General features: G+C 37.0%; 1 protein-coding gene across 2 annotated transcripts in view; it reads right to left on the reverse strand.

The window, feature by feature from the left end:
• Nucleotides 1-17,782, reverse strand: part of LOC109069212 (sodium-coupled neutral amino acid transporter 3-like) — a 40,795-nt gene extending 23,013 nt beyond the window's left edge. Inside the window, exons 1-4 of one of the 2 annotated variants that reach the window (XM_042733883.1) lie at nucleotides 17,513-17,782; nucleotides 1,846-2,031; nucleotides 353-385; nucleotides 73-169 (exon numbers count right to left, since the gene is read on the reverse strand). In XM_042733883.1, the coding sequence (XP_042589817.1) occupies nucleotides 73-169; nucleotides 353-385; nucleotides 1,846-1,940 (225 nt within the window). In that variant the 5' untranslated portion in view covers nucleotides 1,941-2,031; nucleotides 17,513-17,782. The remainder of the gene's footprint in view (nucleotides 1-72; nucleotides 170-352; nucleotides 386-1,845; nucleotides 2,032-17,512) is intronic. The other variant, XM_042733884.1, reaches the window with a different exon arrangement.
• Nucleotides 17,783-18,125: the final 343 nt, after the last annotated feature.

Here is an 18,125-nt window from a genome sequence, read left to right on the forward strand (position 1 = left end):
TGAAAAATATTATGATCCTGACACGCAGGTAAAATTTGACATACATGAAATCTTACCAAAAGCTCAACTTACATCCGTGAAGTGAGGGGTTTTCTTGTCATCTGCGTTGGACAGGAACTCTGAGCTTTCTGCCAGGTTTGCCTCTACATTACCTGGAGTTCTGTCAGTACTAAAGACACACATAACACCTGTGAGGGATTGGCTGGCAGTGCAACACAGATAACTTACTAAAGGGGTTAACGCCACCAAAACACTGATTTAAAGTGGGTGCTTTGCTTTATTTACAGGTGCATGATGTGCAGCTGCAGAGAAGTACTGTTTTGTTAGTGATTCTGCTCTCTGCATGACATACCTGGCATTTTCAGTGCTATTTGGTACAAGTTCCCTACAGAGCAGTGTTGGAGCCGCATCCACGAAAGCACAAGAGACAGGGAAATCATGATGAAGACACCCATAGATAAACACACTACTGAAGGCATGTGGCAACAAGGAGAAAGTGATGTCTAGTAGAGAAATATTTCATTTGCTTTTGTGAATGCAAGCAGTTCTTCTACATGCAGAGTGATTTTGTTTTGCATATAAAAGAACATACAGTTGTTGGTTTTTTTCAACTATGGGCACTTTTAAGTCTTGCAAAGAAATAAATAATTACCTTAAAAGACACTTTTAAAGGCTCTTCACTGTTGTCTTCTTTATAGAGTGCATTAACTTTAAAAAAACTATTAGTTGAAACATTTTAGTTGTATTCTAATAGAAATGATGGCATAATTGTGGGACTGTATTAATTTGTGTAAAAATATAATTTAAATGTAACTAAATTTTAAAACAATTTTTAATTTTAATTAAAGATATAATTTTAACAAAATAAATGTTGACAATAATTTTATCCATGTGTAGATCATCAAAGTTTTAAACAGTTAATAACAGATTATGTTTTTATGGTGATTTTCATATTAAAAGATTTGATTGTCTAGGTCTGAGAAAAGGGTAAAACAATTACAGTATGTAGTATTTTAATGTGACCTTAAAGGGATACTTCATACAAAAATGAAAATTCTGTCATTAATGACTCACCCTCACATCGTTCCAAACCCGTAAGACCTCCGTTCATCTTCAGAACACAAATTAAGATATTCTTTATGAAATCCAAGAGCTTTCAGGCTGTGCGCAGACAGCAACTCAACTGACACGTTCACATTGCTGTCTATGCAGGGTTAGAAAGCTCTCGGATTTCATCAAAAATATCTTCATTTGTGTTCCGTAGATGAGCGGAGGTCTTACGGGTTTGGAACGACATGAGGGTCATTAATGACAGAATTTTCATTTTTGGGTGAACTAATCCTTTAATATAACCAAAAGAACAAAGTTAGTTGTAATCAAAAATCTGTTGTTTTCACATAAAAAGTTCCTGTAGTTGAAGAAACATCCATACACATTAATTTGCACAAAAACATCTACACAATCACAGACACGTTGGAGCTTTGAACGTGAGATCATGACATCAGTGCTACTGAATGTGCTCAGTGATGTCTGAACTGTGCTGTTCAGTGACATTTAGGACTGTGATGACAGACAGGCTTCACCTTATTAAGATGACATGACTGGATGCTTTAATGCTAGCTGGAAGATACTGCAAAAACACACACTAATGTTCACACATACTGTATATAAGCACTAAACATATATAAAGTTTAAGGCACCCCTAAGATAGACTGAAGGATAGATTCAATGATAAAGCTTATACCAACTGAAACTGTATTACTAAATCTATACACATTGGATGACTCACAATAAACTATCCTTAACCAGAGAGACATTATATTGCACCCTTAAGCGAATACTTACTGAGCTGCATCTTCTGACTGGCTTTTTATTGCAGTCACCTCACCAGCTCCGTGCCCCTTCCCGTTGGGGATAGTGTTCATCTCGGCGGGCTCCATGCTTTCAGAACGATTATTCTCGGCCTTAAAGTGTGCGTGTGTGTGAGAGAGGAAGATCTATAGAGAAACTTTGTGTCGGTCCCTTGTTTCCCTATAAGAAAAGGATGCAAAAACAGTGCATATTAATCCCAGCTTGTTTAAAGGACACATGATATGTTAATCTGTGTAAAATGGAGCAGTGAAGTATTATGTAAGACCTTGAAATAGGATATGATGTGAACCTCAATGCCTGAAACACACTCTACGTAGGTACATGAACATCTACACAAGTTCAATTTAAGGTTGTTGCTTTCTGAAATTTGAAGAGTTTGAAGACAATTTTTCTAGTTAGTAAAAGTTAGTTAAACTGAATATATTTCTTAAATGCTACTTCAACAATACCCCATTTGGTTTAAAGCCACAGGCATTTAAAGGTAACTTTATCAATCCAATTCAATTCCAAAATTTGAAATGAATTTAAAGCAGAACTGCAATTCAAATTTGAATAAAAGGAAGGAGACTTACTTCTACACCGGATGCTAGCGGTACCACACAACCAAATACAACAGAACTGATTATAAAGACAAATTTCCAACAGTAAACTGATTCCCTGGTCTATTTTTGCCATATTCAAAGTACCTTTTAAGCCCAAAACACACTGCACGATTTTAGCAATCTTATAAGATCATTGCATGTCACACTGTGGGACTTGGATCTAATAAAACTGGCCACGAGATGCATGTAGACTGTCCGATGATGACAACTATTGACTTGTGCGATATGATGCACGTTACTATAGTAGAATAAAACGTCATCAGCATGCGCCAGTGGTAAACAAAAAGAGCATGATAGATCACACTTTAGCAGTTGTATTTTTATGTGTGCTGAAAAAAAAACTGGAAGCAGTGAAAGAGGAAGGGATAAGAGCTTGAGGTAAGCAGTTTTATGTTTTAGCGCCATGTCGCGTTAATTTCATGTCAAATTTTTATTGGTTGGTCAGTAAACATGGATCGTAACAGCAAACACACTGTGCGATAAGCATGCTATATCGTAGGCTATCTTTGGTCGCGACACTGTGACAACGGCCTTCTTTGAACCTCACAATCTCACTCTACGACAGAGGACCACCGATTAGGAGCCACGATCACATAAATCGCCACAACTGTTTCACGATCTGTGACAGCCAAAAATCATGTAGTGGGTTTAGGGCTTAACACGTGTGGCACAAAGGACAAATGGATTTGCAATAAACTCTTTTTGACACCTGGCATCTGGGGTGACATGGTGTTAAAAAATAAATAAATGTAAAAAATCTAATACATTTATATAGCTGTAATAAGAGTCTGTTTATTTATATATATAGGGCCTTTATAGGCCTTACAGACAGACAGGCTTCTCTGTATTTCTCTCATGTTTCTTACTTCTTGCATGACAAAACAGCTCCATCAAACCTCTGCCACTGCCAAATGAACTTTGCAAAACAACCAGTAACCTTTTGCAGTGGTACCATACAACTGAATAAGTCTTCACTTTCCTGACTCTACTGAGTGGTGTTGTTCTCGCTTTCCTCCTTTCACTATATGGCTCCTGATGTCTCTATAGCTGTTTTTGTGGTCTCTTCCTGCCTTCATTGGTGCCTGACTCCCTGTGGCTGCTTATGATGGACCTGTTGGCGTGCTGAGTCCTGAAAGCACAAGCTGACATGCGTCTCCAGGCTCCCATTTGGCCCCTGGTATTCCCAATCCTAGTCTGAAAGGACTGAGCCCTAGTATAACATTAGCTACAAAGCATAAACAGAAGTAGAGGGGAAGAGGAGGGGAGGGAACCTACACTCCAAACCAGCGGGCCCATTGAGGAATGCCATGAAAGCCAGCAGAACCAGCTATGACCAGCTCAGAACCAGTTCTGGCCCTCTTTGTCCATTCATCTCACTTTTTTTTTTTTTTTTTTTTTTTACAGCTTTCTTCCCATTCCTTTGCTTTTAATTAGGAGAAGCTTAACATAAAAGTCATGCTCTCTTCATGCTTGACCTCAAGTTCCCCCTTTTTATCCTCCTGCTCCCTCGCTACGCCCCACAAACGTGAATTAATAATCGAGCAGAAAACGAATCGATGTGAACTCTGGGAAGATAAACTCTGGTTGATCCAGCGAGATGCCACGTTACTCGGCTTGCTGCGCAGCCACGCCAAGAGCAATGTGGTTGGGCAGCAAAGCGCGGTACGCAATTGTGCATGCTCTGTGGTTTCCTGGGAACAGGGTTGGAGGAACAGAAGGGTGATTGTGCCAAGCGTCATTATACCAGTGGGGCCTCCTCGGCTCAAACTCGCCAGAGCACTCGAAGGGCTGAAAAGGTAATCCATCGGGCTCCCTGATTCAAAAAAACTGTGAACCTTAAATTTGGGAATGTCTCATGAAATAGGAAGCGGACCTATGATGGGGGCAGAGGTCTGTGCCAAGATGCTGAATGGAGAACCAGCCTGTCCGTCATGCACTGCGCTAATCAGAAAGACACCCAACCAAATAGATGGTTACACGTGATTGGCCGGAGTAGTTCAAGCCTTTGGGCGGAGTCAATTGAGTTAATCGCAACAGGTCCCATTGTCGCATATTCAAACGCATAATAGCAGCTGTGTTTACTCTGCGCCGGAACATGTGACGACTTTCAACCGGGTCTGAAAAACACAAACAGAATTTGTTTTCTCCGATATCTGGCAGCTCCTAAACACATTGGGAAAGAAACAGCTTTGCCAACTGGGTCATAGCTTAAGTTTCTTGAATAATGAGAAGTTTATTCATGGATTAAATACTCCACACAGCCTGCTTTCAATTGTGCATTGAGACTAAACTCGCTTGTACAGACGCACACTTCCAAAGAGTAATAACATCGACTCCCTGCTGACGTAACAATGTCCTATGTTCTCAAAAAGAGGCTGGGACATGCTCATCTGTACTCATTATGTCTGCGTGACTTCGAACAGTCACATGCAAAAAAACAAGAGCGCTGCATTTGTCGTGACATGATGTGGTGTTGTCAGGAGCTGATTTAGCTCTGTGTCTGTGAAAAGCACTTATTAGAAGTGCTGCAGAGACACATCAGTGTTCCTTAAAAACAGCCTAAGTGTCCATAAATTACTGTTATTAAGACTGGTTCATCCCTCTCTGTCACGGAATTCAACGGCAGCGAAAATTTGAGTGTGATTAGGAATGGATTAGAGCAAGAAGAAAATGTAAGATTATTGTGGGTGGTTGTCAGGATGTTGCTATGCAGTCTGATAAAGTATCCATTCTTAGACTCTAATGCTGACCATTTATTTAATTAAAAATACAACAGTGAAATAATTATTTCAATTTAAAATAACTGCTTCCTATTTTAATATATTTTCAAATGCAATTTATTCCTTATTCCACTTACTCTTTAGTGTCACGTTACATTAGAAATCACTATAATGTGCTGATTTGTTGGTCAAAAAAAAAAAAAAAAACAATTGCACTGTTTCAGTGTTGAAAACTGTTGTGCTGTTTAACATTTTTGTGGAAAATATGATTTTTTTCACACATTTATTTGAAATCTTTTAAAACATCATACAGTACATGTCTTTAATGCCACTTTTGGTCAAGTCCTTGCTGAATAAAAGTATTTTTTTTTTATTTGATCACTAATTTTTTTATTAGAAAAGTAATTTGTGCACCTACAGTACTGTGCTAATAGTAGTACATTTCTCCTGGGGACATGAGAGCAGTGTTTAATGCGGGCACAGCATGATTTTCTAGGGTGAAGCAGTCCTAAGATAACCCAAACATCGTGAGAGTTATCATCTCTTTGTCTCCATAAACCACAGAATCGTATTTACAAAAGTGAACTGAAAGACAAAATGAGATGAAGTGAGTCTGAAAGAAAGATGAGAAAAAAAAACGTAGAAAGAAAAATCTAGCACCCCCTTAACACAGCAAGACTAGTAAGACAGCTGATGCAACTCCACGGCATCAGTGACGTGGGCAGAGCTGCATTAGGACGTCACTCGCCCCAGAGGTTTACACAGCTCTGGAATGTTTCCCCTCAGTTTTCAGATGTGCGTGAGCTGTGTACGTGGTTTGGTGTCCCACTCTCTTAAATGATCCCTGCTGTGTGATTACTTACAGACATACCAGCTGCATGTATCTCTGACATATACTCACACACCTCTGCTATTCACTTCGTTAAACCTGCACTGTAATATCCAGGCTAATTGCTCAGTCAAAAGCCCCAGGTCTTTAATTAACTGATGAAGGATTTGGAACTGCTGCGAACAACCCTCTGTCCACCCTACCATCTGGATTATAATCTCAGATTAACTGTACTCTGACAAATTCACCCTATTCCAAGAAAAATGAATCAGGTTTTACTAAAACAACATAATATTTGAGACTTGTTTCAGTTTAATGTACTGGGGAAATTGAAGGGGCTCTTCCCTTGCAGAAAGCCAGTAAGATTTTCTATAAACAAAACAAAAAGCACACAAATTTTCAAAACAAGATTTCTATTTCAGATAAATGCTGTTCTTCTGAAACAGCTGAGTAGATTTTTTTTCAAGTTTCATCCAAGAAACCTGAAAAAAAATCTACTCAGCTGTTTTCAACATATTAATTATAATAATAATAATAATTATTATAATAATATATATATATATATATTTTTTTTTTTTTTTTTTTTTTTTTTTATTACAATGATTTCTGAAGAATCACTTGACTGGACTAATGATGCTAAAAATTCTGCTTTGATATCACAGGAAAAAATTACATTTTGAAATATATTCAAATAGAAAAAGTTATTTTAAATACTAAAAACATTTTTTAAATTTGACTGTTTTTGCTGTTCTTTGGATCAAATAAATGCAGGCTTGGTGAGCAGAAGAGACTATTTTAAAAACATTAAAATCTTATTGTTCAAAATCTTAACTCTTAACTGGTAGTGTATATTATATATTATTTTATAATATGAATTACAATATAAAAATAAATAAGAAATAAAAAATATATAATAAAAAAAAAAATAAAAAATAAACATAAAAAATAAGCCTAGCCTAGGGTTAGACCTCAAAATGAAAATTCTGTCATCATTTACTCACTCTCGTTTTAAACCTGAATTTAAATTCAGAGTGAATTATTTCTTTAATATCTGTCAGTTTGTATAATCATACACAACTTCCTTCCACAGGAGAAATGAAGGGGATTAAACAGACTCTGACGACGACATTTCTCTCCTATTTTAGGAGAGCAGCTAATACAGCAATGTTTTAATGAGTCATACTCCAAAAACACAATCCAACACACATTCACACAAGTGCAGAATCTGTTGGATTTTTCAAAGCTGTCACACAGGGGCTAAACTGGATTAAAACTGGATCATGCTCGCCTGACTGCAGGATAAATATCCAGAGTCTCCATTTGCTGTCAAAAATAGCATAAAACATTCACACTCAGTCATGTGACAAGCAGGGATGTATAGTGCTAGCATCACACCGTTTATCCTGTGATCCAGTGACATTCTGCCAAGGCTAATGCTGAAGTGTGTGGATAACAGTCATCTGCACAGGGGACGGATACATAAACAACACATAAACAAATGCATCAAGAATGAAAATATATTTTCTGATTGTCATGATAAAAATGCAAAATTCAGTTGACAGTTTCAGTAACTGAGTGTCTGTATTAGGTGTTCAATATTGCTGATGGAGACATTGTTCTTTTGGAAAATTCTGCTTAATTTTAACCATAATATAATTGGTTCATAATAGAGCTGTACGATATATAAAAATAAAATCAATATCGTTATATGGCTTAATGCGATAGTTTTATAGCGAAGGCTGAGATGCTGAAAGACAGACAAAATTAAAAGCTTAGCATTTTAACAACTGAAAATGACAGAAATAAGATTTTACAGTGTATAATAAACATTTTTTTTTTATAAAATACTACTTTTGATTTTACAGTACTGTAGTATTATTGCATAATACATTTACTGCAATAAATTTAATTTAATAATCATAATAGATAAAATAATTGTATTATTTTACAGCCTTATTGAATGGTGAAAAAACATGCATGCAGGTGCATCTCAAGAAGGGGACGATTGTCACATGGAAGTACGTCACATGCTTCCAGTGCAGCAGGGAGATTTAGCAGATCTCATTCATCCCAAGCAAACACTCTCGCTCTTATCTCGAAAAGAAGCTTCAGGCTCAGAATGAATCTGTCAGATCCTGGTGAAGAGTTTTTTCATGTCGGCTGCCACAGTGGAGGGGTTGGAGACGTCACAGGCATCAGGCATTGGCTGATCATATATGATGAGCTTCGCCTGGCCTCTTTTTCCTCCCCAACTCTCCTTCACTCCCATTTCCACCCCCAACGCTTTCTGTGTCTCTTTCCCCGGAGGCAGCGTGGCGAGTGACTCATTGCAAATGTGATTTATTTATAGGCCTGTGCTCCACATCCTGTTGGGGCTGCTCAGGTTACCACACTGAGATCGCCACAGGTAGTGGAGTTAACATCACACATGCACAAACCAAGCACAGGATTAAAACCACACCACTTACAATGGCTTGCCTCACACGGCGGACACATGTTCTAGTAGACAGGAAAAAAAGATGTACTGTAGTAGACATAGTCATCTGCTTTAATTATGTCTGTTAAGTAAAATGACAGTGATTTTCATTTCATTTAAGACTGAAAAAATATATATTTCTTTAAAATATTTAAATGAAAAATTATATATCAGATCATATTAATATTAGAATTAAACTTTGCTCTTAGCTAATATTTATTTTTTACCTTTTTTGTGAACATTTCTATACTTTACTTTTATTTTTATATTAGCTGCTTGTGAATAAAGTTTCAAATTAGTTACTGAGGTTCCAGTTCATTTGGGATGCTGCCTTTGAAGGTAGCTGTCTTTGTACATAGTACACAGCAAAGCAGCACACTAGGTGTTGGTACAGAGCCATTAATAACAGATGATATTTATCATTCTAAAAAATGATATTCTGAATTAAGTAAAATACTGTGAAATTTAGTTCTTTGTCTTCAGTAGCCGATCATGTCTTATTTCACACTCTTCTTATCTATTTACAGTTACTGCAGGTGTAAATGCTGTAAATGGTGAGATACTATAGGGCTTTTTAAAGTTAAGAATAAGGCCTTGTGTGATGAATAATGCCTTATCCAGTGAGAAGGGACAGATTAAAAAGTGTGACTAACATGAGGGATCTCATTACTTTACTAAGCTGTAAATAAATAAATAAATGTCAGGAAAAAAGGGAAGAAAGAAGTTATGTGCTGGCAAGCTGTCACATTAATCCAGATTGTATAAGATGATGGCATGAAGAATGAGAGCATGTGAGGCCATAAGAAACGCAGAGATTAGATACTACTGCCTGACTGCACCGAAGTTGATAATTGAAGTTGTTTTTTGTTGTAACTCTAAAGAAACAGTTACAATAAAGAAACTGAAAATCATTCACAGATTCCATTTTGGGTAGCTGACCCTAACATGACAAGATCCTCATTGTGTTATGGGTAGCTGACCCTAATTAAATTTAATTAAAAAGTTGGAAACAATCTACTACAATCAGAAAGTGTGTAGAATGACTTTTTTGTCATCATTGTATCTATTTGTTTTTTTCATAATTTAAAATCTTTATGTGAAAATGTTTAGTTTCAAAAAAATTTCCTTAGTTGATAGTTTATTATTTAATGCTATGACATTCACTTTTGTGTCTGTTGGCTAGAAGCATTGAGAAAGTGATAGCAAGTAAAAGTACTCACTCTGTAAGTACCATAATTAATATCTAGAGCAATCAAGTTAGAGTAATTATATCCTGCTTACTGAAAATAGGCTCGATCTTCAATAAGAATCTGCCTTATTTTACTTGAGTTCACTAGGTTCAAAGGTTGTGACCGTCACACTTTCTTCCCACAACTGCCATTTCCGGTGATAGGGGCATGTTTCGCTGTTAGGAAGTTATTGTGTGACTCTGAGCATCGAGGAGAACACTGAGGCAGTGTTGGGTCAGTCAGGCGCTCGGCAGATGAGGGAAGCCTCCACATGTTGGCATGTCTTCAACAATGGAAGAGAGTTACAGTGGTCCAAACAGGGGATATCGTTTCGGTCGGCCCATCAAACGCCATTCTGTGCCAGTGTCCACACACCAGCCCCAAACAAAGGGACACCCTCTCCTGTCTTCCCTGATGTTCTTCTCTTGAGTCACATGATTAGAGCAGAATATCGAGAGGGGATGTCACCGTGACCAGATGGCAAATCTATATACTGCTGACACCTCTGATGAACCCGAGTGACCAATCGGATGCCAAAGCTCAGCTGACAACATCAAGTGACCCCCAATCACATCCAAGGTCTCAGGACAAAGGATACTTGGCATTCATTTCCTCTTTAACAATAACACTATTGGTTGAGTAGAGACAGACAATGTTTCATTGACTTGCAGCATACTTGGCGAGAATTAACGGTGTTGTAATTGGTGTCACATTCCATCAAATCCAATCATTTAAAGTGAATTAAAGCATTTTAATTGTGAGAAATAATGACTTGCTGACCCTGTAAAGCCTGACATATGATTTTTTTTTAAAAATGGAACCTTAAGACAAAATATGAGTATCATATCTGATACATCAGGCTTTTACAGCTCATACAGTATTATATAGGGGAAATATGGAGCTCATACCAGAAGAGTACACAATGCAATACAATACAACTATGACTGATAGATAAACAAATAAACGTTCCTCACATGATCTATCATTTTTGATTTTCATATTTACCTCAATCATGATACAATATTAAAAAATATTGTAGCCCTGCTGAAATTAACCAAATTCATCCAAACTGAACCATAATACGAAATACACCATTGAGACATCTTAAACAGTTAGTTCACCCAAAAATGAAAATACACACCATTGGTGCTCAGGCCCTAATTACTCAGCCTCATGTCATTTCAAATCTGTAAGACCTACATTCGTCTTTGGAACAAAAATATTTTTGATGAAATCCGAGAGCTTTCTGACCCTCCACCAATGCAACTACCAGCCCAGAAAGGTAGTATCCTTAGTATCATCATTAAAATAGTCCATGTGACATCAGTGGTTCAATCATAATTTTATGAAGCTACGAGATTACTTTTTGTGCTCAAAGAAAACAAAAATAATGACTTCATTCAACTATTTCTTCTCTTCCCTGTCAGTCTTCGACACGCGTTCATGAGAGTATCATGATACATGCATGTGGATCTGATGAAGCAGGAGCTGGCGTTCTGAAATAGAACATCCACCTCTCTTAGTTCACTGTCTGTATATTCTGGATCGAATAAAGCCCTATTCGAACGGGATTAGTTTTACAGGTGTAGATGGGGTAATGTAATTTTACCACAGGACATCTATTATATTAATGGCCGATTCACACGGGATTAGAAATCTCAGTAAAACTATCAGAAGTGGGAGGGCTAACTCGATTTATGCATCGCCATTACCTGCCTATCGTTACATTTTACCAATCCTGCAGGAAAGCAGTATTAAACCGTTTTAAATATTTCTGTATGATATGCATTGAAAAATGATGTTTTTGACAAAACTATTAACAAACCCAAAAGATTCTGGGCTGGAGGGCTGGAGCTCCAGAAGCCACCCCCGCTCTGCACCAATAGGCACTTACCTAATGCAAGCAAAAGTTTCATGCCTCTGACAAGTGCTTTAGACCTTTTTTTAAAAGGTATGCGTCATGATGCGACTGATTTGTCCCACCGCCTAGAACGCAACTGAAAGCTTCTTAAAAATTACAGGAAATGATGGAATATTTACATATATTTTTACTGCTGGTCTATTCGCACTGGAGTATTACCTGAGGTTATTTCTCTGGTCGTTTTTATAGAAGGTAAAGGTTGCAGTAATCTTTACTGACATTGTCCGTAATGATTACTAATATGGCGCATTCGGACGGGTCTAAAATAACTGAGAAGCTCTGGTAATAATACTTTACCCCACCTTTCCATGTAAAACTAATCCCATCAGAATAGGGCTTAAGTAAGGCTGGGCAAAAGATTGCAAGTCATCATCTCTGTCAAAATCTTCAGACATGTTTACATCTTATTCTGCTTGTAAACAAGGCACAGCATATCTGGGTTCTACGTCAGAATGCCAGCTCCTGCTTCAACATATCCACATGCATGCATCGTGATACTCTTGTGAACGTGTGTCGAAGACTGACAGGGAAGAGAAGAAATTGTTGAATAAAGTCAAAATTTTGTTTTCTTTCAGCGTAAAAAGTATTCTCAAAGATTCATTAAATTACGGTTGAACTACTGATGTCACATGGACTATTTTAAAGACGTCCTTACTACCTTTCTAGGCCTTGAATGTGGTAGTTGTATTGCTGTCTATGCAGGGTCAGAAAGCTCTCGGATTTCATCAAAACTATCTTCACTTGTGTTCTGAAGATGAACGAAGGTCTTACGAGTTTGGAATGACATGAGTAAATAATAAATAAATATATAAATAATTTATGACAGAATTTTCATTTTTGTGTGAACTAACACTTTTCTAAGTACAAAGACCAGGAAGTGCATTAAGTTTAATTATTTGTTAACATTTTGTTTAAATGTGTAACTACATGTGCTGATAAGTATCAAACTTTAATATAACATTCCTATACTTGTCTGTTCTTGTCTAGAAACTAGTACTTTTTCATAAACTGTAAATTAGTATCATATTACATTGTTAAAACTTAGAAAACTCACATTTTAAATTTTTTGCATGAATTTATTGTGGTAATCAAGAATTGACTTGCTCAAAATAACTATTCCACCCACCAAGCAGTTTAATTCAAAATGATAAACACCAGGGCTCGCAAAATCATAACCCCGACGTCCCGGGGCTATTGTGTTTTCCAGTCGGGCTACCAAAATGTATCAGCACTCTGCCCGGCGGGCTATTTTAAATGCAGATTTCCCACGGGTCCTTAAAAACTCCTAAAGTAAGTAGTAGCAAACTTAAGGCCATAAAAAGTTTTACATATGTTAAATGTTATAAGAAATGTCTTAAATATAATTGCAAGAAGTCTAACAGTTGGTGACGGAAAGACAAGAGTCGCAATGCGGCTGTATTAAACTTCAAAAGGCAATGATTTCGTTGAATAAATATAAGCACTGCACGTTTCAAGTCAAAACGCAGCGTGGATGTCTTTATTTGTTACCGGGGAAACCGCAATATTTCAACGCTCCTAAAGCGCAACCTCATGGCAGAGAATAAATTAGCATTTCCAACAAGCCTTTCTTGCTGTTTGTGGTCAGATCAACGCAAATATCAACTCATGTTTTATGCAGCAAACACATAGAGTTGTAAATGAGAAAGAAGTTAATGTGCATTCTAAAAATCTAAACAATTAAGACAATAATATTTATAAATTTTAAATTGACATAATTTATATGCTTGATTTATCCCTTTTCATAAAAATGGTCTAAAGGCTGAAATGCTGTTTTGTGAAAACCTGTATCTGAACTGTAAATCATGTAATTGTATGGCTCAATACTGTATGTTACCATAGACATTGTCCAACACCACTCATACGCTGTTCATTTTACTTGTGCAGCTCTTAAAATGGGTCATAAAATGAAAAAATGAAAATTTTGTCATTAATCACTTACCCCCATGTCATTCCAAACCCATAAAAGCTAAGTGTACGGTAAGTGATTAATGACAAAATTTTCATTTTGGGGTGAAGTATCCCTTTAAATTTATTTTTACAAATTCTGCAGATAGCCTGTAAATTCCTTCCTTCATATTTGTTGATATTTGTCTATTAAATATATTTTTGATTGACATTTAAACTCCTATTAAACTCCTATTTTCTATATGTGTTTATTTTTTAAATAAAGGTCTTTTTTTATTTGGTCTAGTTAATTACATTTTGGGCTCCCAAAATCTCAAGAGTACCTGCCTGAAGGGCTGCCAGGGATTTTGAAATTTTGCGAGCCTTGAACACACAAGATATTTAAAAATATTTAATTCAGCACAGACAGTTTTTTTTTCCTGTACATTCTTTATAGATCTACACAGATGCTGCATTTGAATATGCCTACCTCCATACTATACAACAGGCGAAAACAGCATGTAAAAAAATTTCTAAATTCATAGCATTCAAAAAATAGTAGGTGAAAAGTACCCCAATGACCTACTACTACCACTGAGATTCTGAAGTGCACATTCATGGACACTTTACTATCCCATGAAGCCTTGTGAATGGCAGTGAAGCGACACTGGTAGGTCACATGACAATAACAACATACCAAATGTAGTTTGTCAATATAGTATCTTCAAATTTTACTTTAGGAGGGTGCTAGTCACATATGATAATGAAGGCAAGCACCATGTAGCACATTTCTGAATGGTTAAACAGATTGTGTTACAACTCACTGCATGTTACAACACTCCCCTGTCCTCCCTACTTAATAATTGACAAGAACTCATTTAAAACCTCAGTGATGCACAATCATGAATTGCTTATTATGAATGTTTAAATTGCAAAACAAAACATAAGTATCCGCAATTGGGGCTTCATACAATAGACGTCTTACATTGTGCAGTAATGGAGGTCCTGCCTGTGTTTTCAGCCCACTCCAAGCACACAATTGACCCTTCTGAGAGCTGTCACATCAACACTCACAATCTGCTTGGGATGTGAAGTGCTTTCAACAGAACCAGTGATAACAGACCAGCTGCCCTGTATCTGTGTTCAACAACATCCTCTCTTTCTTTTTGGTTCTATTGTGTTATTCTATTCAGCAATTATAGGAGCAACACACATGCATTAATTTCGACATGCATGAAGAGTGATAATCAATGTTGTTATGCAACTTTTGAATCTAAAGTTGGAAATGAATGATAGGCCCGAAATTTGTCGATCAATAAATAATCTATATCTTAAACTAAAAAAAAAAAAAAAAACAATAATAAAATAAAAATGCTTTAAAGAAATAGTTCACCCAAAAATGAAAATTAGCTTAAAATGTACTCATTCTCAGGCCACCCAAGAGAAATTTGTATTACATCACTTGATTACCAATGGATCCTCTGCAGTGAATGGGTGCTGTCCTCTCAAATCAAAGTCCACTGACATATTTGTTTACTTGTTCTTGTAAATGATGCTTGATCTGTGCATATTTCTCCACTGACTCAGACTATATGACTTTTTTCACTGGAGGAAGTGGCATTATGGATTATGGGTTCGCAGGAAGCAACAGTTTAAAGTTGAAAACGTCTTAATGATGAAATTGGTTATTACAAGCATGCAGCTTTTCATTTCACTCTGTTAACTGATGGACTCCACCCATTCACTGCAGAAGATCGATTGGTGAGCAAGTGATGCTACTAAATTTCTCCAAATCTGTTCAGATGAAGAAACAAACAGGCCTTACAGTAAGTTATTTATCAAATTTTCATTTTTGGTTTAATTATTCCTTTAAGAAGAACAAAGTCACCTTGAGTCGAGTAGCCTAACCATGCTTTGGGTTCAAACTCTCTTACTGCACACTATTATTTCATTTTCACACATATTAAGCAAATAAATGATGTTTGGTTTTCATTTAGTTAAAAAAACAGCTGCACTCATCACAAACAATCAAACATCAGACTACTCTACTAAAGCTAACATGGTTCAGATCTGACCACCTGTTCCAGTGCGTGACCTCTGATGCTTGACTTCATATCACATAGAAATTAAATTCTATATCAAATACAAAACAGCCATCCCAAAATGCCTTAGGATAAGAATAAATAAATTTTGTTGAAACATTTCTTATTAAACCACCACCTTTTAAACAACTCTATAATGGATTAGTTTGTCAAGTGATGTTCCAGATACATTTCTGTATATTTCGAAAGGGCATACAATAAGAAAATCAGTAACAATGTAAATCAATGTGCACATAAGAATCATATTTCATGTATTCAGCTGTTATCTTGACATGTCACTATAGACTAACTGGGACACTCTAAGAGCAGGCCTAAGACATCTAAGACGAGGTGTATTCAAAATGACAGGATTAGAGAGAAATCAATTCTTTTGAAGTCAAGATGTGATTATTATGCTCTGTCTAACACCCGCTGTGGTTGCACAGACCTAAACAGAAAGGAAGAGAAGGAGAGAGAGACAGGGAAATCGTGCTTTCACTCGTCCCCAGCTAATCACTGGTTAGAGCACAGCACCTTCTGTGCCGTAATCTACCACCTCAACCACCTGACGTGCTCTAGAACACACGATACTGAATATCTCAGCTTCAGCTAGGTCACTTCTGCTGGGTCGCATCTGCTACCCAGACGCTCTGGGATGATAAAAGACACAGGTGCACACAGGAACACAAGTAACTCCTGTCCATTCATACACTGAAACTGTACTGTAGTGAGTCTTAACATGAAGTCTGGAGGGGGAAAAACTTGATGCCAGAGAGAGGTGAGGTATAAACTTACTAGTTATAAGCTTACAGTAGGCAGCTAAGTCTTAGGTAATCTTTGTGTAAAAAAAAAAAAAAACTTTTCTGAAAATTGTGATTTAATGACTCTAAAAATTGTGTAAAAAAAGTGGTGCAACCATCAAAGAAAGATCGATAAAACACTTAGTTTTAAGGTGTCCTTGTTACACACATTGCATGCACTTACTTTTACATTAACAATAAATTATGCATAATTGCATGCAAGTAACCCTAAACTACAACCTATTCCTAATCCTAACCATACAGTAAGTACATGTAGTTAATTAATATTACTCAGCACTTAAATATATATTACACTGTAACAAGGACACCTTGAAATAGTGTAAGCGAAAATCTATTAAAATACTAATCTACTAATATAACAGTATATATTTTCCAGAAGATCAAAGGTTTCTAGGCTATTTGTTTGCCTTTATATATATATATATATATATATATATATATATATATATATATATACTGACCTTAACACAGTCATGAGGATCTTTTCTTTTTTTTTTTAAGCAAACAGTTACACCACACTGGCATGTCATCATGTCATTGGCTGTCTCTCAATCCCTACTGAGCTGTCTACTTGGACAGCATTTTTGGGAATCATGGGCGCAGATGCTTTCCTCTTCACGCACTCACTAAATTCAGCTGATAATGATTTAGCTGTTAAATCCGCACACGTACCTAGGATGCCAAAAAAAATGCTGTCTAGGTAGACAAAGCACCAAGATTTGAGACATTAACGAGCAGTAGCTAAAGTTTCTGCTGTTACTAAGCGACAGAAAGTATTTACACACTGATATTCAAATCAACCACACGATGAATTAAAGCACGTATAACAGTTTAGTATATTTAGAAATAAATGTCTATTAAGATGCCCATGAGTCACAGGGGCAGTAGTTATATGTCCTTTGAGGAATAATAATGTCATTGTTATAAGCCCAACTTGCATCCAAAATGTGGGTCACAAAGGACTAAAAATATGGGAAACTGCGACACATATCGTATCTATGAAAGATGAAATTATTATATGAAGAATATCACAACATTAAAAACGTTCAGTCTTACCGGACGGATTTTCTTAGATGGTGAATTTCTGAGAAACGTCCTTCAGATGAAGCTCTCCCCGGGGTTTACCTCGGATGAAACATGTAACGCCACAAAACTTGAGGATGGGGATGTGAGGACCGTCCTCTATGAGTTACTGCCGTTATTCTCATTGACTTGGCGCCCGTGAGTCGGTTTTGACGGATTTTTAAAGTGGGCTGTAAAGAGTCTTCAGTTCCCCCGCCTCCGAGTGTCTAGACCGAGCAATGAGCAACGACCAATCCACTCACTCCGCGAATATTCGTCACGCGCTGGACGCAACGCTCCCGTGTCTTGCGCTGATTATAACGGGCGCCTTCAGCTTGTGACGCGTCGCGTCGCGCCGCTAGCATTTAACTGGTCGAGGATTTATATGACGGCGACGTCAGAATTCAGTCATACTCAACCCGCGACCGTGCTGTGCTGCTGATGGAGTGATGATGGACGCGAGAAAAGAGACACTGAAAACTGACATCAAATCTAACTGTGCATCAAATATTAACACTGCTATAACAACACTATCTATCTATCTATCTATCTATCTATCTATCTATCTATCTATCTGTCTGTCTATCTATCTATCTATCTATCTATC

The sequence above is a fragment of the Cyprinus carpio genome, chromosome B11, assembly GCF_018340385.1.
Source record: "Cyprinus carpio isolate SPL01 chromosome B11, ASM1834038v1, whole genome shotgun sequence".
NCBI lineage: Eukaryota > Metazoa > Chordata > Actinopteri > Cypriniformes > Cyprinidae > Cyprinus > Cyprinus carpio.